Source organism: Apodemus sylvaticus, chromosome 18, assembly GCF_947179515.1.
Source record: "Apodemus sylvaticus chromosome 18, mApoSyl1.1, whole genome shotgun sequence".
In the NCBI taxonomy this organism is placed as follows: Eukaryota; Metazoa; Chordata; class Mammalia; order Rodentia; family Muridae; genus Apodemus; species Apodemus sylvaticus.
This window is the reverse complement of record NC_067489.1, coordinates 23,127,374-23,148,979: the sequence shown is the minus strand read 5'-3', so window position 1 is coordinate 23,148,979 and position 21,606 is coordinate 23,127,374. Positions and strand designations below refer to the sequence as shown.

The 21,606-nt window shown below is 45.0% G+C and overlaps 1 protein-coding gene across 4 annotated transcripts in view; it reads right to left on the bottom strand.

The window, feature by feature from the left end:
* The window catches only part of Nsd3 (nuclear receptor binding SET domain protein 3), a 111,416-nt gene that overhangs the window by 5,049 nt on the left and 84,761 nt on the right, over window positions 1–21,606 (bottom strand). For 2 of the 4 annotated variants that reach the window (XM_052162761.1, XM_052162760.1), the window contains exons 15-23: window positions 21,048–21,194; window positions 17,668–17,824; window positions 13,084–13,286; window positions 12,394–12,506; window positions 11,681–11,950; window positions 6,934–7,050; window positions 4,354–4,495; window positions 2,620–2,726; window positions 540–741 (exon numbers count right to left, since the gene is read on the bottom strand). In XM_052162761.1, the coding sequence (XP_052018721.1) occupies window positions 540–741; window positions 2,620–2,726; window positions 4,354–4,495; window positions 6,934–7,050; window positions 11,681–11,950; window positions 12,394–12,506; window positions 13,084–13,286; window positions 17,668–17,824; window positions 21,048–21,194 (1,458 nt within the window). The remainder of the gene's footprint in view (window positions 1–539; window positions 742–2,619; window positions 2,727–4,353; window positions 4,496–6,933; window positions 7,051–11,680; window positions 11,951–12,393; window positions 12,507–13,083; window positions 13,287–17,667; window positions 17,825–21,047; window positions 21,195–21,606) is intronic. The other 2 variants (XM_052162762.1, XM_052162763.1) reach the window with 2 other exon arrangements.

Below are 21,606 nucleotides of genomic sequence, written 5' to 3'. Positions count from 1 at the left end.
GCCCCCCTTCTTTGGAAACAGGGCCTCACTGTGCAGCCTGGCTGCCCTGCTGCCTGTTTCCTAAGTGCCAGGGTTAAAGGTATGTGCTATTATTAACCCCATTTTGAAACAAGGCCTGTCTAGAGGGTGTAGGCTGTCCTTGAACTCCCAGAGACCCATGTGCTGTGCCTCTAAGTGCTGGCATTAATGCTGGGCGCCCCGCACCTGCCTGCTTTGCTTAGAGACTGAGTTGAATCCAATTCCAAACATCATCCAAACAAACTTACATCTCGTAGTGTTTTTTGATACAGATATGAGCTACTGGCCCAAATCCAATGTCATAGGTGCCAACTACCACCTATGGTGACCATAAATAAGAAATGTGTCCTTGCTACCACACGAGGTATATGTCATTTGCATGGAAACAGATTTCCGCCGAGTAGTTTTGTCTGTTCTGGTAAATGTTTCTGATTTCATTTCACAGTTGCACTGAAGAGTGCGACGTGTCCCACACCAGGGGCACACACAGAAGCAGAGAAGGGCTTGCGGGCCTGGCTTACCGTAGGGCGGCTGAGTCAGGTTCAGGCAGAGGAGGTGGTATGCTTTGGGACAGGCTTTCTTGTCACACATGACCAGTTCTCCGCCGTCCCCACACTGAAAACAGAAGTCCTCGTGAATTTGCTTTGCTTCCACTTTGAGCTTCCGTCTCTTTCTTAGCTTGGCGTTTTTTGTCTTCTCATCAACCGCTGATGCGCACGCAGACTGGCAAGACAGACAGAGTGTGGCTTTTAACATCGAATCACGATGATGCTTTACCCAGAGGGGAGGGCACACCACAAGGCCTGTGCACTCTGCATGTGTCCTAAAGGCAGCAGAAGGGCTCACCTCAGGGCACTACTGTGAAGCATACTGTCAAACTCACCTGGGATTTTGTTCCCTACTAGGCAGCAGTGGATAAGAACTACAGAACTCTTATCTTCGCCTTCATTTTGTAAATATAACTTATTTTATTTTATGTTCACTAGCATATGTCTGTGTGAGGGAGTCGTATTCCCTGGAACTGGAATTACAGACAGCTGTGAGCTGCCATGTGGGTGCTGGGATTTGAACCCTGGTCCTCTGAAAGAGCAGTCAGTGCTCCTAACAACTGAACCTGCTCTCCAGCCTCTACTTTGATTGTTTTTTAAAAACAGGCTATTTTAAAGAAAGGCAAGAGCTCGGGAGCCACTGGGCAGCCAGCCTGGCAACACTGCAGGCAGTCTCCCTGCTTCTACTCAGGGATATGACGTCTGCCAGGGTCAAACACACGCTGGCGGAGCAGCTGGGCAGAGGGGAGCCGCCAGCGAGCCCGCCCAGCAGAGGGGCTCGGCTGCCTTCCACTGTGTCCAGTGTTTGTTATCTGCATATCACTGGTGAATTTCAGTGGTGACATTACCCCCAGAGGCCTAGGACAGTGTTCTGGGCTGCCCAGCTCCCTCACGGGGCCATGGCAGCAGCTGGCATTTTAGGGAGCAGCAGCAGCATGTCCTGACCTCTGTCGAATCCTCCTTGGCAAACACAGACACCCCCAGCCCCAGGTACAAGGCACCATTTCTCCAGAGCTTGGGTGTTTTCTGGATACTCCCAGTGGCTTGGCCCATCATGGTGTTTGCCCATCAGCACAACAGCTGTCCCTCGGAGGGGCAGACGGATTTGCTTGGAGCCCACGTTGTCTGCTCCCACAATGAAGCATCTAAATGCTCAATGATCTTTACTGATTTGCTCTTTATTACATGTCTGTGCCGTGCGTGGGCATGTGCAGCTGCTCCCAGAGGCTCGAAACACCAGTCCCAGAGGGTCGCCAGTGGCCTGGTGCAAACGCTGGGAACTGAGCTTCAGGCATCTAGAAGGGCAGGAGAGCGTGTGCTCTTCAGCACCGAGCCATTAGACCGGAGCCACTCCAGCCTGAGTGAGAGGATCTCAACAGAGCAGCTGGGCTTCCTGGGCCTGACGGCAGCACTCTGCTTGTCTGTCATTGGCTGCTATGGAGTTTTTAAAGACAATGTCACTTTAGTGAAGAGTCCCCAGCGCTCAGCTGCTCTGGATTTAACCGCAAGCTGCTTTACTCATTCCTGCTCAGACCTCAGGCAGCCGAGGTCCCCTGTGACCTATCATCTACATACTACATACTATAACATATACCTCTTCGTTTCTGCAGGGTTTTCTTTTTGGTTTTTTGGCTATCCTGGAATTAACAGTAATCTTCCTCCTCCCAAGTAATAGGATTTGAGTCACCACAGCCAGTTAACATCCACCATTTACAAAGTATATAATTCAGTGGGTTTTATACATTTCAGAACCCATCAGACCTTACTAAAAGAAGCTTCATTTAAAAATGAGACTAGCAAGTTGGGTGTGGTAGCCTCAGCCTGGAATCCCAGCATTTGGGGAGTGAGGATAAAAGAGTCAGAAATTCAAAGTCATCCCCCAAGAACAGGAGGGTTCAAGGCCGGCCTGTGCTCCAAGAGATCCATCTCAAAATCAGCTGCCTCATCTCAGAGCTGCCTGAGCGGTGGAGCTCTGTAACAAAGCCAAGCAGGTCAGAAGCTAGCTCTGTGGCATACCCTTCCTGCCCGAGCGTGGAGCCCCTGGACAACTGACCTTTGGCCGCACTCCTAGGAATCCACTGCAGTTGTCTGCTCCGCAGTGGCACACTGTCCTGCCATTGCCCAGACAATCCAAGTTATAATTGAACGTTAACTCCATCCCTACAACACAAGAGAAAAAAATCATCCACAGTGATGTCATGAGGAAGAAACACTGCCAGCCACTTTCACATGGACTTATGGTTCTGAGACAAAGACTTGTCCCAGGCCGGCAAGATGGCTCAGGGCGGAAGCCCTCACCGTGTGAGCCTGACAGTGTGAGCTGGACTCTGTTCCCTTGGAGGAAGAAGAGCGAGTCCTAGAAGTTCTCACCTGTCCTCACAAGCACACACAAATGCACATACTGTTTACCATGTTAAAGACTCTTCCTTCTACACCCCATCTCAATAAAAACAATGATAGGAAGAGGGCAGTGTGGTCAACTATCCCTACCCACCGACCAGTACACCAAAGCTAGATAGTCTAAAAAGAGAATACCCTTCAGCCAAAAGTGGTGAAAACAGTGAACTAAGAACTGTGGGCATGTGACCTACGGTCAAGAGGGAGGGGCTTCTAGGGCTGCAGAGATGGCTCAGCAGGTAAGAGCACTGACTGCTCTTCCAAAGGTCCTCAGTTCAATTCCCAGAAACCACCATCTGTAATGAGATCTGATGCCCTCTTCTGGGGTGTCTGAAGACAGCTACAGTGTACTCACATACAGAAAATAAATTTAAAAAAAAAAGGAAGGGCTTCCAGCCTCGCCCTCTTTCCACAGCTAAGCTCTTGTTACTAAGTGGCACTTACTGTAGTGTCATGACAATGTTAGGAACACCTTCCACTGTGAGCCAATACACACTCACAACTGTAGCTCACCACACCTGGGAAGGACCCGGGGATGCGAGGGAAGGCACACTGAGCAGCCATTCGGTAGGTGCCCTCTAGTGACCTGCCCTGACCAGTTCCCTAACCCTGAAACACTAGCTGGTTCTGCTGCTCCGTGGGGAAGGAAACCGAGAGTGGTAACCTTGGCTCCGAGCTCCTAGTCTATCTGAAACAATGATCTTCAGAGTTGAAAACTAAAAGAAAAAGGAGCCAGTGGGTGTGGACACAGCAAATGGCTTTTTTAAAACAGATTTACTTGGACTGTCTGTATTCTGTCTGTGTGTGAGAGGGTGTGGCTGCCTGAGGGAGTAGGAGGGCTCTGACCCCTGCACTGGAGGACAGGGGAATGAGCCACCACACTCGGATGCTGGGCATTGATCTCGGGCCGCTGCAAAACCAGTATAGACTCTCGACTGCTGAGCCGCCTGTCCAGCCTCCATAAACTAATTACTTTTAATATGTTTTAAAAGCACACAAGAGCTACGCCATCTGGTTCCATTCTGCAGAAAACACTATTTTGGGAAGTGACGTGTCTGCACTGAGGCACTGCGGCGGAGACTCTGCCATGTCCTCTGAGGCATAAAGGCTGGACAGGTTTTCTTTTCAGATGTAGTTTTTGGTTTTGCTTTTTTTGTTTTTTTTGGATTTGTTTTTTTTTTTCCGAGACATAGTTTCTCTAGGTAGCCCTGGCTGTCCTGGAACTCAGAAATCTGCCTGTCTCTGCTTCCCAGAGTGCTGGGATTACAGGCATGCGCCACCACTGCCTGGCTCAGATGTAGTTTTACCACATTGGCAAATTCCCTGTTGTCTGATGCCGACCTTAAAGCCAGCCTTCCCCACGGAGGCCCGGCAGCGAGTTGCCCCTTACCTGCAGGGATGTCACAGAGAGCAAACAGCCCAACTCGAACATCTCCATTTACCGTCCACTTCTGGGTCTCACAGTTTGGGTTACAACTGTGGTTCATGAACCGAGAATAATTTCCCTTTGGTCCAGCATCAATTATTCGGTCCTTCAGAAAGAAAAAAGAAGTTGGGGGTGGGTACTTTGACATGAACTGAATACAAGCCTGCTTAGAAACATTCAATTAGGGAACACAAGACAGTATCATTTATTATCAGCTACTGTGTGCCAACTGTCAGCTCTATAAATACTACAGACACCCCTCTATGGAGTTACCATGTTTTCTATTTGAGGACCTTAGGGTTTTTTGTTTTTTTGTTTTTTTGTTTTTAAGTTTTGTTTTTCTAGAAACTGCACAGAAACTGTTGATGGTAGTCTAATAAATGAAGACCAGGGGGAGGGGGAATCTGGGAAAGGGGAAATTATGTGGAATGTAAACAAAGAATATAGAAAATAAAAATATAAAAAAAAAATAAATGAAGACCAGCAGGTCACGTGTTCTAGCGTTCTTGATCACGCACAGAGCTAGATGGTTCAGATAAGCAATGACTCAGGCATTTCGTTCCCGACTTCTCTCTCCCACTCTAGCTAGAAGTTACCCTGCTAGGGGAGAGACAAGTCTACACTGAGAGGATGGAAACAGGGACAGTCCTTCATCTCTGTGCTTTCCCGGAGTTACCTACACAGGGAACACCACACAGGCCTATCAGGATGGACTCTAACAATGTGGATAAGCCAAGGCCTGAACACACAGGACCCCATCACCGAACTCAGTAAGACTAGGATTCACGATGCAGACTCCAGCATAACACCGGCAGCTGAGGTTACCCTATGAAACACATGCAAGCTATAAACTTCCACACAATGACATGACTGCATACGGTATATCTTCCTCTTTTCTTTTTTGAGACAGTGTTTCACAATGTGGCTCTGGCTGGTGTGGAACAAGCTTATGTAAACCAGGCTGTCCTTGACGTCAGAGATCTGCCTGCTTCTGCCTCGAAAGTGCTAGGATTAAAGGTGTGTGCCACGATGCCCATAATCTCTTTTACTGTTTTTTGTTGGTCTTCTGCCATGTTTTTGCTTGGGATGAGGCTCAAACCCACAACCTCACGTACATTCAGCATATGGTTTAGCGCTGAGCCATGACCTCAGCCTGGATGATATCCTGACTCTTAGAAACATCACAGAACACAGGGAACATGAGGGATAGTCTTGGCCCTTAGTGTGTAACAGTGTACTAAACAATGAGTGATCCGTGCCTAGGCCTGGGTTTCCTGTCCTCTGTGAGGACAACTAGAAGACATGAGGTCATGGCCTCAATGAGACATGCAAATACAGATCAGTCTAATGGTTACGTACATTCTTTGACGTTCTGTTTCTTTTACTGCGTTTGCTTCTCTTTTATTTAGAAAGGATCATAATTATGTAGCCCAGGCTGGATCTAACTTAATTATGATTCTCCTGCCTTAGATTCCCAAATGCTTGGGGTATAGGTACGTGCTGAGGTGCTCGGCTAAAGTTTTTTTTTTTTTTAAAGATTTATTTATTATTATATGTAAGTACACTGTAGCTGTCTTCAGACACACAAGAGGGCATCGGAGCCCATTAGTCTTTAGACACACCAGAAGAAGGCATCAAATCTCATTACAGATGGCGGTGAACCACCATGTGGTTGCTGGGAATTGAACTCAGGACCTTTGGAAGAGCAGTCAGTGCTCTTAACCGCTGAGCCATCTCTCCAGCCCCTGGCTAAAGTTTTATTTAAACTAGTTTACTTCCATTTTTCTTAAGCCAACATTCATTATTTTCCTGTCACTTGTTTTACATGTATGAGTGTGTTGCCTGCATATATGTATGTGAATCACATTGTGACCCAGATGCCTTTAAAAATAAAGTGTCGGGTCCCCTGGGAATGAAGGTCCAGATTGTTGTGTGCCAGCAGGCGGGAGCTCAGAGCTAAACCCTGGTTTTCTATAAGAGAAGAAAATGCCCTCAACCATGGAGTCATTTCTCCAACCCTCTTGCCATTTTTTTTTAAAATTTATTTATTTTATTTTATTTTATGTATGTGAGTACACTGTCTATGTCCGCAGACACACCACAAGAGGGCATTGGGTCCCACTACTATGGTTGTGAACCAGCATGTGGTGGCTGGGAATTGAACTCAGGACCTCTGGAAGAGCAGTCAGTGCTCTTAACCACTGAGCCATCTCTCCAGCCCATCATTTTCTTTTCTTTTCAGCTTAATAAATACAGAAAATTTTTTTGAGCTTTTGGATAATCAGAAATTTCAAGGTATTTTATAACTCAGAATCATAGTTGATTTCTGCCTCAGACGTGGTCGCTTTGTTTCTGCTTAGCCTTGCTGGAGTCTCCTCTGACTATGTTTCTTCTGTAATCCTAAGATAATTACAGCACAGACTACTGAAAGTCATCATAGTTTACTTAGAGAAAATGAAATGGACAGAAACCAAGGTCAACATAAAATTACAAACAAAATACAAAACGTGCCTTTTTCTTACCAAAAAATAAAAGTAATTTTACCTTGGTAACAGTTAACATATAAAAATTAGTTACACTGTTCTCGTGGGCTCGCTTGATTCGAAGTCTGCACTCTTCTTCATCAATTAATTCACCGACATATTCATTCACAAATTCCCCCTGCAGAGGAGCATGGAACACGGAACATCAGCTGTCTGTAATGCACATCCTAACACCACATGCATCAACAAGAAAATTAACTAAAAGCACTCCTAAGGGCTGGGAATGTAATGCAGTTAGCAGAATCCTTGCCTGTTTGTGTGAAGCCATGGGTTCAATCCACAACAGCACATAAACTGGGCGTGGAAGCTCAAGTCTGTAACCCCAGCTCTTGGGAGGTGTAGACAGGAACATCTTTAGGTCAGGGCCCCCTTGTGTGGATTTCAAGGCTAGCCTGGACACATGACATCTTGCCTTGACAGCAACAAAAGCCCAGGATTTGCTGTTGTGAAATCCTAGAGACAGTGACAGGCATTGGCCAGCTTGGAGAAGGTCCAGGCAGTGAGAACCTGTCAAACAGCAGGTCTGTCCTAGTTGGCCTGTTGTCAACTTGACAGGAGCCTGATTATCTGGGAGGAGGAGCCTCTAATGAGAAAATGCCTCCTTTGGATTGCCTGGTGGTGAGTCTGGAGTTATTCTCTTGTTAGTGACTGATGGGGGAGAGCCATGCCTGTGCAGGTGGTCCTGGATGGTCTCAGGAAGCAGGCTGGCCAGGCATGGTGGCATACACCTTTAATTCCAGCACTCGGGTGGGAGTTTAAAGACAGCCAGAGCTTTAAAACAAACAAAGCAAGCTGACTGAACTTTGGTTTCTGCTTCAGTTCAGGCCTTGAGTTCTTGCCCTGAACTCCTTTCATAGTGGGCTATAACTGTAAGCTAACATAAATCTTTTCCTCCCCAGTTCGCTAAGACACATTAAAGTCATGAAAGCACCTTAGAAACCACACTTGGATTGTTACCTGACTTCTACAGGTGTGAGCACACGTGCCCTTCCACCTACAAAGAAAAATAAGAAAAAAGAACCTGAAAGTCCCCCTTCAACCCTAGAAATAAATAGTTCTTATTTATTCACAGATATTTGGATGGCAGGAATATCCCTGAGCAAGTACTTCAAAGGGCAGCAACGTGCTTGCTTCTTCTTGCTGACAGTGCTGGATTCCCAAGTGGCACCTGTTGCATGTCAGTAGATCTTTGAACAAAGCTAACCCTGACTTCTGAAGCCATTATCATCACTACACTAACAAACTTCTACTAGTTTGTAGCTGAGGGGGTGGTGGGTGGAATTTAGGGATAAGACATAGAAAAGGTCTGGATCTGAAACACTTGGGTAGGCTTCTGCTCTCTAAACCTTCTATTTTGAAGTAATTATATTTACAGCAAGCTAAAAAAAAAAATGCAGTGTTTTTCCAGTTGTCTCAGAATTCTCCAATGGTAATGTCTCACGGAACTGTAACAGCACTAATACTAGGAAGCTGCTGGTGGCACTCACTCACTCACTCAGACATGGAGCCTGTCACCACAGAACTGGTCAAGACCGCATGGACTGTATAGGCTGTCTCCAAGTTTTCTTGGATGGTCGCATCCACCCTCCATCACTTGAGCACCCAACCCTTGCCTAACTAATTCATCGGTATAATTTTGCCATATAATATATAATCTTTTGAGACTGATTTTTTTAAGATTTTTTTTTAAATTATTTAAGTGCATGGATATTTTGCCTGCATATATAGCCGTGTACTACTTGCATGCCTGGTGGCTGCCCTCAGGTCAGAAGAGGCCATTGGACCCTTGGAACTAGAGTTACAGATAGCTGAGAGCTGCCACGTGGCTGCTGGGAATCAGACATGGTTCTCTAGAAGATCAGTCAGTGCTCTTAACTGCTAAGCAGTATCTCTAGCTCCTAAAGATGTGTTTGTATTGCAGGAAATCGGATGCTCTCTTTTGACCTCTGCAGGCACATAATGCAGATACATACATATACAAAATACTTGCACATAAAATAATTAAGGATTTGTTTTTATTTTATGTATATGAGTGTCTTGCCTGAGAGTGTGTGTGTGTGTGTGTGTTTGTACATGTGCATACACATGCAGTGTCCAGAGAGGCTGGAAGAGGGTATCAGATGCTCACCAGCTAGAGTTCAGATAGTTTTGTGTGGGTGCTGAGACTCAAACCTGGGTCCTCTATAAGAGTAGCAAGTGCCCCCAATGACTAAATTACAGCTATGGGGCTAGCTAATTGTCAGATGACCCAAGTTGTGTGTTTCAGTTGTGTGTAGTGGCTCAGTAGGACTTCTCAGTGTGGATGTACCACCATTTGTTTAACGGTTTACCCGCTGAGGAAGACTGGCCAGTCTTTCTAGATTTTTGCTATTATAAATACAGTTGCTGTACACATTTGGGAAGAGTTTTCATGTGATTACCGTTTTTCATTTTCCTGGTTTAAATAGCCAGTAGTTAAGATCTGTCGTGTAGTACAGTAAGTGTGTGTGCAGAACCAGCACAGACAGTGGCTGCTCCATTGACCTTCCACTGCCAATGCAGAGGAGGTCCAGGGCTTCTGTATCCTAGGAAGAATGGGACTATCATTGTTTTAAGTGATAAACTCAGGAGTGATTCCAGGCAGTTAGTCAGCTCCTTGGGGTCCTATCATCTTGAAAGCCAAGCTCACACAGTCTAGGGCAACTGTATTAGCTCTAAGAGTCACCAGCATTTCAAACTCATCAAGGAAATAACTACCTTGAGAAACAAGTATGCGTGTGCTGACTATTTTAACAGACTTTCACCCCATATACAAATTCTCCTCAGTTCTCATTCCAGGACAGCTGTAAGTAAATGCCAGTGATGTCTGTGTCACTCTCCTGGACTGCAGACCCACTGGCCTTGGGTCTATATCACTCTCCTGGACTGCATGGGTTAACAGGACCTTGTTGTCTAAGATCTCAGTGTCTGTCATGCTAAGTGGAGTTCTCTCTTATGCCTAAGTTGGGAACCTCAGGTAGCAAGGAAGTGGGGAAGCCACTCAAAGTTAAGAGTTATTATTGGCTAAGAGCAGACGGGGGTGGGGGTGGGAGTGGGGCTGGGGATGGTGGAATCTCCAGACCACAGCAAAGAATGAAGTTCCACACCAGGTAAGCTGGGAAGAGAGTTCTTCCCTGGGTGAGCTAAGGGTGTAAGTTTGGTTGATTTCTTGCAATCCTAAATGAGGATCCAGCTGAGCACAGCCTGAACCATGGCCCGTCAACTGTGATAATGAAACTTGCATCGTGTTTACACTGTTAGCTCCTGTGTGTGCTTGTTGTCCTTGCACCATGCCCACGTCTAGTGCCCATGGAGGCCAGAAGAGGGTGTTCGATACCCTGGGACTGAAGTTACACATGGTTGTGAGCCACCATGTGGATGTTGGGTAATTCTAATTGAACCTGGGTAAAACCTGTGGAAAAGCAGCCAGTGCTCTTACCACTGAGCCACCTCTCCAACCCCCTAAGTTGCTAACTTGTTCTGTTTTTGAGGTGGGGTTTTACTTTTAAGGCTAGGCCATAATTCCCAAGTTTCTAGAGACCAGGCCTGCATCACCTGTTCTTGGTGATCCTCCTGCTTCAGCCTCTCAAGTGACAGAAACAAGTCTGAGCAGCACAGCCAGTCTGAGGCTCCTGGCCGTGTGGTAATACTTTTATACAACAATAGAGAGTCAGTGTGTCATGTCAGTGAGCCACCCTGCTAAAGCCATCCAGCAGTTCTTGCCTAAAGGACTGCGTTAGGCCTGGCTCTTAGCTACCTATCTCAGCTCAAGTCCTGGACCCACTCAGTCTGTCACTGGTGTACAGGCTCAACTTGCTTCTGTCTCCTGGGTCCTGTGCGAGCAGGAGGCTTGCTTCGCCACCACCACACCTCCCTGGCCTCCCCGGCCCACTGCTGAGACTTATTTCTCATTCTCTGTATATGAGTGCTTTGCCTGCATGTTGTGTGGTGCCCAGGTCAGAAGAGGGCATCAGATGCCCTAGAACTGGGGTTATGAATGGTTGAGAGCTAAATTCAGGTGCAACGAGTGCTTTTAACTATTGATGTCTCCAGCCCCTGGTTGGCGTCTGTCTGTCTCCCCGCCCCCCCATGACAGGGTCTCTCTATCTAGCCTTGGCTGTCCTAGAACTCACTGTGTAGATCAGGCTGGCCTTGAACTCAGAGATCTGCCTGCCTCTGCCTCTTGAGGGCTGTTATTAAAGGCATACACCACCCTCCCCACAGTTGTTCTGGACAAGAACCATAGGAGAGTCTCAGTTACTCTAAAAGCTGAGACCCACTAGTCTTGAATAGTAGGGTTTACTAGAGATTTAAAATTTTGTTTAAGCTCTTTGGCTTTAAAATATTTCCCCACCTGGTATATATTTCTTGTGCTAGGAGATTCTTGTGAAAAAAACTGTCTCAAGGTATGAAAATAAAAATAAGTTATAGAAAAAAAATCCAGGCAGTGGTGGGGCACACCTGTAATCCCAGCACTTGGGAGACAGAGGCAGGCAGATTTCTGAGTTCGAGGCCAGCCTGGTCTACAGAGTGAATTCCAGGGCCCGTTTGAGGCTCATTAAGCGATAGCGACGGGCTGTGCGCTCTGTTATCCTCCCCTGTCCCTCTCTTCTCGCTCGGCAAGTGCAAACGCTGGGAGAGAGAAGTCGCACTTTTTGTCCTTTTGTCCTCCGTGGCTATGCTTCTTAGAGCGTCCTGAGAGACAGGCAGCAGCCTGGCCACCACATTACCTTTTTGATGCTCCTTTTGGTTCTGAGGCCCCATCCTCTGCGCTCGGTTTTGATGATCTCGGCATCGGGGTACAGCCTCTTTGTGAAGCACTGGTTCTGACAGCGGTCCCCGGCGGGACACACCTGCGGGTGGCACTCATACTGGGACATTCTGTTCAGACACTCAGACTCCAGGCCACACGGGTTTTCATCACCAGGCGTGCAGTTACAGCGGGGGATCTCCGATAGGTCGGCCACCTGGATCTGCACCTTCCCTACGACTTTGTTGGCCTGGGAGACAACAGAGCAAGAGAAGGGCGGGAGAAGATGAGGCGCTGTGAGCAGTGTGAACTAAACCCCAGAGCGCTGAGGCACGACTGCGCAAAGCTCTCTATCATGATTTCTCCAGAATAAACTAGGGACAGTAACTATGTCTGTTTACTAGCAAAAAGGTTGAAGCCTGATGTCAAGTCTCATTTTCTTCCACTTGCCACAGGCTGATGAAATTTAATACCTGAAATCAAGAGACAATAAGCTATTTATGAAGTCTGGAAATGGAAGGCTAAAGATCTATCTATATCCTCATCTTGCAGGATATTCTGGTAGAAACAGAACAGAATTCCATGTAAGCCACGGTTCCCAGGTGGTACTGCCACAGAATCTGCTGGCTTAACATGAAGATGGTGACTGACCGACAGGGAGCATCTCTGTAAGTCAAGGGGCTTTAAGCTCACCTTGATGTGCTTGTAGGGAGGGGGTTTCCTGGAGGTCCTCTCCATCTCCAAAGCCTCCTTACTTTCGCGCTGTGCTTTCAACTCCTGGAAACGTTTTGCAGCTTCTTCCAGTGCTGACAAGAAGAGCAGGCAGGTCGTTATCAAAAGGCATACTGTTAGGGTGGGAAGTTAAATTCTACCACCCTAGACATGCTCTGTCTCTGACCTGAGGCTTACTTTTTAAGATTATGTTTTGGAAATCACCAGTCACCACCACTGTAGAGGAAATAATACATTAACATCAAATACTATGCTTTGTCCATGTCAGAGCACAGGTCTGACATCAGTGACTAAGACCTCTAAGTGACCCTATTAAGAGCACTTGTGTACCCTGTCCTAGATTTAATTGATTTTACCCTTACTCAGAAAGGTAGACTTCTGTCATGTTGCAAAGGTCCTAAGGTCTTCCTGGGAAACCTTTCCTACTCATTTGCGGTAAAGGAGTTTTACCTGATTAAAAAGACACTTCAAACACAGCCTAGTGCTCCAGGCTTTATGCATCTCAAACCTGGTCCTGATGTCATAGGAAGTTTATGGATGTAAAATCCCCACGCCTGGTGAACATTCTTGAGTGGCAGGAGCTTCGTGTGCCAGTAAGAAATGCACACCTGAGCCTCAGTTCCAAGTCTCCGTAAGCATGGTCCAACTCACCCTTTTTGAAGGTCTTGTTAATGCTAGTCTGTCCCTCGGCAAAGTTCTTGTCTCCTTCAACATAAGGGAACACTCTGCCTCGGTGGACCCAGTAGTAGTCATGAGAACCAAAGAAGAACACAGGGAAGTCCCCCAAGTCATGCTTAAGGCCCTGGATGTTCAGCGGCACAGACTTAGGACTGCAAATCTCTGCAGGCCACCATCTGAGAACAAAAATCAAGAAAGTGAAAATCTCACACTCGTCTTCACAGGCTGGAGGGAGAGAAGGGTTCAGCTTCTACAGCACACAGTAGTAATTCATCTGCCCAATTAGCATGGGGCTACATGCCTTCCATCCCAGGTAGAGGCAGGTAAATCTCTGACTCCAAGGCCAGCCAGGTCAACGAGGTGAGTTCTAGGACAGCAAGAGCTACTTAGTGAGACCCTGTCTCCCCCCACTCCCTCCAACCTTATCCCCCACCAAAACCACCACTACCACAGCAAAAACCATTGATAAATTAACGTAATAGAGAGCATAGGCCAAACAAAGGAGGCCCTACCATATGTATGTGGTTTCTTTCTTTAAAAGATTAACATTTAAAATTTATAAAATATATATCACGAACATATCAGTTATAACGTCTGATATGAGAAGGACAATGGGTCCATTCATTTCCCAGCTCTGGAAGTGGGATGTTAACTAATATGATTCCAGCCCATTTTAACTGTAGAAAATTCACACTTTCCCAATCTTGATGTACTTAATATCTTCCCAGGGAGAGGAGATTATCTTTTGAGGAAGGAAGGATTATTTCTAGCAGTCAAAGGGATTATTGTGAGAATAAGCCACTGCTGTAGTAAAGAGTAAGCACGACATGCAAGTCAGCATTTCTTGACTCTAATCAACCAGGGGGATGCCTCTTGGTCTGACATACCAGGCTTCATGTCAGCATTCCAGAATCCATTCATCTTGATAATCACAGGGTGCGAGCAGAAAAATCATCTCCCCTATGCTCTCCTCACGGAAACTATTAGCATTAGATGTATTCCCCAAATGTTAAGAACACACTGAATGGCAGTGGGGGGTAGGGGGAACACCTTTAATCTCAGTCCTTTGAAAGCTGAGATACTAGTATCACAAATTACAGGCTAATTGGGAGAGAGAGTCTGTCCCTATAAAACCAAATTGGAAAAATGTGTATCCAGATCTACACTTAAAGTACACACACAGACACACAGACACACACAACTCTTTGAGTGTTTTGCTTATATGTATGTATGTACTTTTTGTGTGTGCTAGGTGTATGGGGTGGTCAGAAGCGCCTCAGAGCCCCAGGAACTGAAGTTACAGACAGTTGTGACTGCAAAAGCAGTCAGTGCTGTTACTGCTGAGCCACTTCTCCTGCTCCCACTAAAATAAAAAAAAAAAAAATACAAAAAAACAAAACTAAAAACAAAACTAAAAAATCCCTACAACAACAAAGCAAGGAGCAGTGGCAACAATGGAGGTCTCACGCGGGAGAGGCTGGGGTCTCACCAGGGAGAGGCTGGGGCACGAGGTTAGTTAGCCCAGGAAGGTTCTGTCCTTTCCTCCAAGGTGAAGATAACATGTAAAAACATGGATACATGCTTATGTCTAATATGCTCTTTAAATTCAACTCTTCGTGCAAAAAATTACAATATGATTGCGATAAATTATCTAGATATATATTTTCTTCAGAATTCCAATAGAATTCCTGATATAGTGCTGCACACCTTTAATCTCAGCACTCAGGAGGCAGAGGGAGGTGGATCTCTTTAGATCAGCCTTGTCTGGACACCAAGTTTGAGGTCAGCCAGAGTTATACAGTGAGATCCTATCTTTACAAAGAGGCTAGGTAGATGTGGTGGTACGTCTTTAATATCAGCACTCTGGAGGCAGTCTGATAGACATCTGGTCTACATATGGTCCAGGCCAAAGAGAGCTACGCAGTGAGACCCTGCCTCAAAATAACAGTCCTGACACATATCAAGGCTGTTATCATCTTGAAGGAGAACCTGGGGAGATGGGCTGGCGGCTAAGAGCACAGGCTGCTCTTCCAGAGAACACAAGTTAGATTCCCAGCAACCACAAGGCTGCTCACAACCATCAGTTCCAGGGAACCTAACTCCCCCTTCTTGCCTCCCTGGGGACACAGCACATAGACATACACAGAGGCAAAACACCATATACATTAAATAATGAAAATAAATAAAAATATTAAAGCCTTAATATGTTGGGTTTCAGACCCAGGACAAAAGGCTAAGGTGTATATTTTACATATCAAGCTGGGCCTGTCTTCCAGGTTCTCCCAGCGTCCCCAACTCCCTATCTGTTACAGGGCATATCCTACCCTCTGCCCTGAACTTCCCCTCCTCCAGAGGCTCTTTCCTATATAATCCAGACAATTTGGTCTCTCCTTCCCTCTCCCCACTCTGCATTTTCTCTCTCCCTGTTTGCACACTCCCTGTCTCTCTCCTCTCCCCATGACAACGTCCCTGGCCTAAGAGCAGCTTCCCAACAAACCTGCTACACATTCTAATCTGGCTTGAACTGGCTCATTTCATTGGCAGAGAAGTAACTTATCATAAAGGAGTATGTTTTTAAATAATATTAATCTCTCTCTTTAAATTTTATGTTTTTATGTGTGCATATGCACATGTGTGAGGCCAGGAGAGAAAGTCTGACTGTTTGAGCTGGGGGTGCAGGAGGCTGCAAGCCTCCTGACAAGGATGCTGACAACCAAACTAAGGAGCAGCATGCACTCTTAGCCATCTCTGCTGTCCCTGTTCTCATGTCTTTAAGAACTAAGGCGTGGGCTGGTGAGGTGGCTCAACAGGTAAAGCTGCTATTGTCAAGACTGACCTCCTGAGTTTCTTTGGGTAGGAGAGACCCAACTCTGGAAAGCTCTTCTCTGACCTCTAAAATTGTACTGTGGTGCTTGCATGCCCTGACATAGATACAAACAAATGGCTCTTATTGGAATAATCTCACTCTTTAGTTTATATGAAGAAAAAGAAAGCACTCTTTGTACATAGCTTAGGGCTACCTGAACACAGTGGTCCTGGTTTGGAACCACCTGACCCAGCAGGGTTTGGTGGCACATGTCTTTTAACCCAGCACTCTGGAGGCAGAGCCAGGTGGACCTCTGTTAGTTCGATGCCATCCTGGTCTACAAAGCAAGTTTCAGGGATGGCTGTTGTACAGAGAGAAATCCTGTGTCGAAAATAGACAAACAGCCAGGCAGTGGTGGCGCACGCCTTTAATCCCAGCACTTAGGAGGCAGAGGCAGGCAGATTTCTGAGTTCAAGGCCAGCCTGGTCTACAAAGTGAGTTCCAGGACAGCCAAGGCTACATAGAGAAACCCTGTCTCAAAAAATACCAACCCCCCCAAAAAAAAACAAACAAACAAAAAATAAAACAAAACAAACCAGAGACAAACAAAAACAAACATAAAACTTTGAATGGATCTCTTTTGATAAGGCTACAAACTCTTATTCTCATTAGAAATTAGAAATCAGCCGGGGGCGGTGGTGGCGCACGCCTGTAATCCCAGCACTTTGGGAGGCAGAGGCAGGCAGATTTCTGAGTTCAAGGCCAGCCTGGTCTACAGAGTGAGTTCCAGGACAGCCAGGGCTACACAGAGAAACCCTGTCTCGAAAAAGTCAAATCCAAAAAAAAAAAAAACAAAAACAAAAACAACAAAAAAAAAGAAATCAAAGGCATGGAGAGACTCCTCAGTGTTTAAAGTACTTTTTGTTCTTCCAGAAGACCTGTGTTCAATTTCTAGTATGCTCAAAGCTGTCTGTAACTCAACCTTGCCGGGATATGACACCTGACTTCCACAGGCAAGCACACACGAGATACAGGCATACAATCTGGTAAAGTACTCATACACACAAAATTAAAAAAAGAAAGAAAGAAAGAAAGAAAGAAAGAAAGAAAGAAAGAAAGAAAGAAAGAAAGAAAGAAAGAAAGAAAGAAAGAAAGAAAGAAAGAAATTAAAGACTAACATAAAACTAAGATACAAAGAAAACAAAATATCCATTCTTTATGTAAACCCTTTCATTGCAAAATTTAGTAGTCCACAATTCATCAATATAAAATAATTCTCAGAGCCGGGCGGTGGTGTCGCACGCCTGTAATCCCAGCACTCTACTCTGGGAGGCAGAGGTAGACGGATTTCTGAGTTCGAGGCCAGCCTGGTCTACAGAGTGAGTTCCAGGACAGCCAGGGCTATACAGAGAAACCCTGTCTCGAAAAAACCAAAACCAAATCCAAAAAAACCCAAAAACCAAAACCCAAAAAACAAAAAAACAACAGCAACAACAAAAAAACCAACCCAAACCCAGAACCTAAGCAAGGTAACAAACCCATTCTCAAAGAAAAAGGCAAACAAACAAAAACAAAAGTCCAAGAGCAAAATAACCTTTGCCATCCCCTAAAAATCTAGAGCACCTGCCGCTGTCTTTCGGCCCTTTCATTCAGGGAGCCAAGCCTGTTTCTCAGCCTGCGTGCTAACCGCACTGCGGATCATGGCCCCCGTTGCAACAGTAGTACTTCCTATTTGTGCTTGGAAAACTTGCCTGTAATTTCCCAATTTGACCCACACAATCTGTTTGTAATGCAGTTTCTTGCCAGCTGTACAGTCATTGCAGTTCCAGCAGCCTTCCGGCATGTCTATGCTCAGGCATTCGGGGTGGAAGGAGGCAGGACACGATTCACAGCAGAGCAATCTTCCACCTTAAAACAGACGGACAGCCTGAGTGACCGAGAAACGGGGAAAGGAAAAAGCTCTTTCTTAAGTACACTAGACTGATTTCAAATGGGAAACAAAGAGACTGAATCATGTCCAGTGATGGATTAAATAGGAAACAAATGAAATAGCTAGTTTTAAAGACTATAAACATAAAGTTTTTGAGTAGGAAAAAAAAAAGCCAACCCTGTGCTCCTTTAGAATATGAGCATCTGGGGGATCTAGTGTTGGCTGGCTAAAATATCACAAGATACAGAACCTCGTTAGCCCACGTAGATTTGAAAATAGGCTTTCAAACAAATAGCTTTCTTTTGTTCTTTACAGGAAGGATAGAAAGTCATAATCATTTTATTTTAATTCACTACCACAATTAACTAAATCCCTTTATAATAACATCAGCCAAGAATAAAAAGTTAATAGTTGATCAGTACTTATTTTCGTCTTCTAATACAAAGGTGGCCACGGATTCCCCGTTGCCCCAGCGTCATTGCTCCCCGGCACACAGGCAGTCGAGCAGGCTACATAGAAGTAGTCTGTAGCTGTCCCATCACCACGGCTCCCTTCCTCCTAATTATCACCACGTTTTCAAAATCTTAACAGCCAAAAATAAACTTGCATTTCAAGATGAAGAATTTTCCTCCCCCCTTTTTTGGAGATGGAACCTCACTATGCAGCTCACGCCTCCCATGGGCGCTCCTCCTGCCTGTGTCCCAGTGCTAGGGCTGTAGGGCACACCGCCATGCCCAGCTCTGCTTCTTGTACTGACCAAAGAAAAACATAACTGCTGGAGACTATGGCCCCACAGCAAAGCAAGGATTAGCATACTGAACGGTTAAAGTCATAGCCAAGAATAAACCAATGTAGCCCTGTATTGTATGAATGTGTCTCTTAATTTCCAAAAAATGCTTAGAATTTTTGGTTTTTTTTTATGACCTAGTGTTGAGAACCACTGCTTTACTGCACAAAACGAAGTACTTGTCAGTGCAGAATGAAGGTTTATGCAAGCTTGTCTTTTTGGGTTTCTAGTAAGCCCTCTCTCTGAAACCAAAACAGGTGCAACAGACAGAACAACACTTGGAATGCAAACAAATAAAAATGAGGGGTGGGGTAGGTATCTCTCGTATGTATGTCAACAAGCAACAGAAAGGTCACCACTGAGGACAAAGGACATTTCCACTGACTAGTCAGTTCTACAGCCAACGAGAGATTTAAAGTCTCACAGGCAAATGATTCAGAGTCTTCTATATAACGTGACCAAATTGCATGCTCTAACCTTTTAAAGATTCCCAGAAATCCTGTCTTCTTGCAACTTCAAACCTCAACTGTTACATGAGAAAAGGAACCCTGAACACTCGGTGACGCACCAGAACTGTATTTCCTCTGCCAGCCTTCACAGTAGCAGTCTTCCCCTGGACTAGAGTGGGATTAATCAGTGGGATTAACTGGCTCAATTTTCCAGCTGCTTGGATGTTTTGGGGGTTTTGTTTTATTTTGTTTTGTTTTGTTTCAAGACAGTGTTTCTTTGTGTAGCCCTGGATATCCTGGAGCTAGCCCTGTAGACCAGGCTAGCCTCTAACTCTCAGAGATCCTCTTGCTTTTGCCTCTGGAGTACTGGGAATAAAGGTGTACGCTGCCACCGCCAGGCTCTGCATAGGTGTTTAAGTCCATTGTAACAGACTGATCAAGAGGGAGGCTTGTCTTGCAGACAGCCTTAGAGAATATATTATTATCATTATTAGCACCACTGTGGAAGTTGGGCTGGTCATGTTTAGTATTACTGGAAATGGTTCTAAAGGTCCGGTCTTAATTCAGAGGAAATACAGAGCCAGAATCAGTGAAATCTGTCATGATAGAAATGTTCAAAATATAGAAAGATAAAGAAAAAAATGAAAACATTAATGGTCTACCTTGTGCTATGCAAAAAAAACAGAAGAAAAAAAAACAAACAAACTGTTTTCCAGATACAAGACAGGAAATAATATATCATTCAAACTAAGTAGAGGGCTCAAAATAATTTCAGTTGATGTCAATGTTAATATTGAATGCTGGAAACAAAACAACAACTGAGTTAACCGAATTTCATAAATGAACTAACAGACTAATTCTATCTTGTTGAGGAGTAATGCAGGGCCCTGCCCACCTTAAGGAAGTGTATGACATCACTAAAAGGCATTGCAGGCTGACGTCAGCAGAAAGCACACCACCCAACCGCAGGCCAGTCTCTCTCAGTACCCCTGGCGGCTCTAATCACCTTGCCAGATAGAGCTTCTTTCAGTTATTAGTTGCTACTTGGGCCAAGAAGAGCAAGGACAGATCAAAGAGGCAGCACAGATAACAAATACTAATAAAAACCTATTTTTGGATATGCATACGTGGTACATTAGGAATGCATAGTGATTTTTTCTTTATCAATTCTGAACTTAGATAATAATAAGAATATATTAAGCAAAAAGTCTATCCATACCTTCTAAGCTCACTGATGCTTCCTCTGAGATAATAATCCCCCAATACAAACAGGAAGTCACCTTCCCCTTACTTACTGCAAGCAGGCTATGGCAAGTTAAGCACAGCTAAGAGTTTTCTTTCAGGAATGACACTGCTTGAGAGAATGTGAACATAAATTTAGCTCATTTTTTATGAATAAACTACCCATCAGTCCTCTGAGGGGGCGACCTTTCACCATCTAGTATTTGGGGTAGCCCTGGACCCCAGCCTCCCTCCTACTGGGAAGGGCATTTGTTTTCATTGCATCTTAACTAAATATTTACAAAATAAAATCACAGAATATGTTCTAGAAACAATCTTTTCCAGTATCTGCTGCTTGTCTTTCTTTTTAAGTAGCCTTTCTTGTTGTTTAGCTTATAAGGGGAAGAAACCGTATCATGGCTATTCTAGTCTAACATGAATGATAGTTATAAGTCAAGCAAATGAGGAAGTCTTTCATGTTATATAAAATTCTAGTCTTTGTATTTTAAAAATCTTTGAATGGCAAAACTTGAGTCAGGGAGAAAAGTAAATATCTGTGATGATAGGATTATTAAGCCCTTTTGATAATTCCATAGCCATATGAAGACAGAGTCATACCCACAAAGGCAGAACCTATCAAAAGCAGCAGGCAGTGCTTGACAGGTATACATCCCCCCTCCACTTAAAGAGAGAAAAGGAAAATGCAGAAATTAAACACGAGATAAACTATTTAGTCATTATTACCTTTCTCACATCTCTTTTTGGAAGCTGACGAAGAAGGAATCATAGGTAATTTCATCAACTCAGCACGGTTTGATTCACTCAGTAGGTAGTGGGATTTATAGGCATAGGAACTGAACATGGGGTCTGAATGGTCCTGAACTATCAGCCCTATATGAAACAAACAGAAAGAGATGAGCTGCCATGAAACTACCCATGATTCCATGAGGGAAAAACTCAGCACCGATGTGTGACCAAGCCTTACAGTGGGGGATGAGAGTGTGTGACAATGAGAGAGCCCTACTTCCCTGAAGGAGTGCAGACCATTTTAGATTTCCTTATGCTGTCACAGGAAGTGCTTACCACCTTAAATGTTCTAGAAAGCAACCCTGACCTGCCTACATATCTGTCCTATTTGGAAGAAAACACAAGACCCACTGTAACACTGGCCACAATGCCTCCAGGTAGACTTACAGTGCAGCTGGCTGTCACTGCCTGCCTAGGGCGCTGTGGTTTTAATGTTAATGTGGTTTAATGTACCTTATTACTTTGTAAGGCACAACAGGGTCACACAGGGGCCACT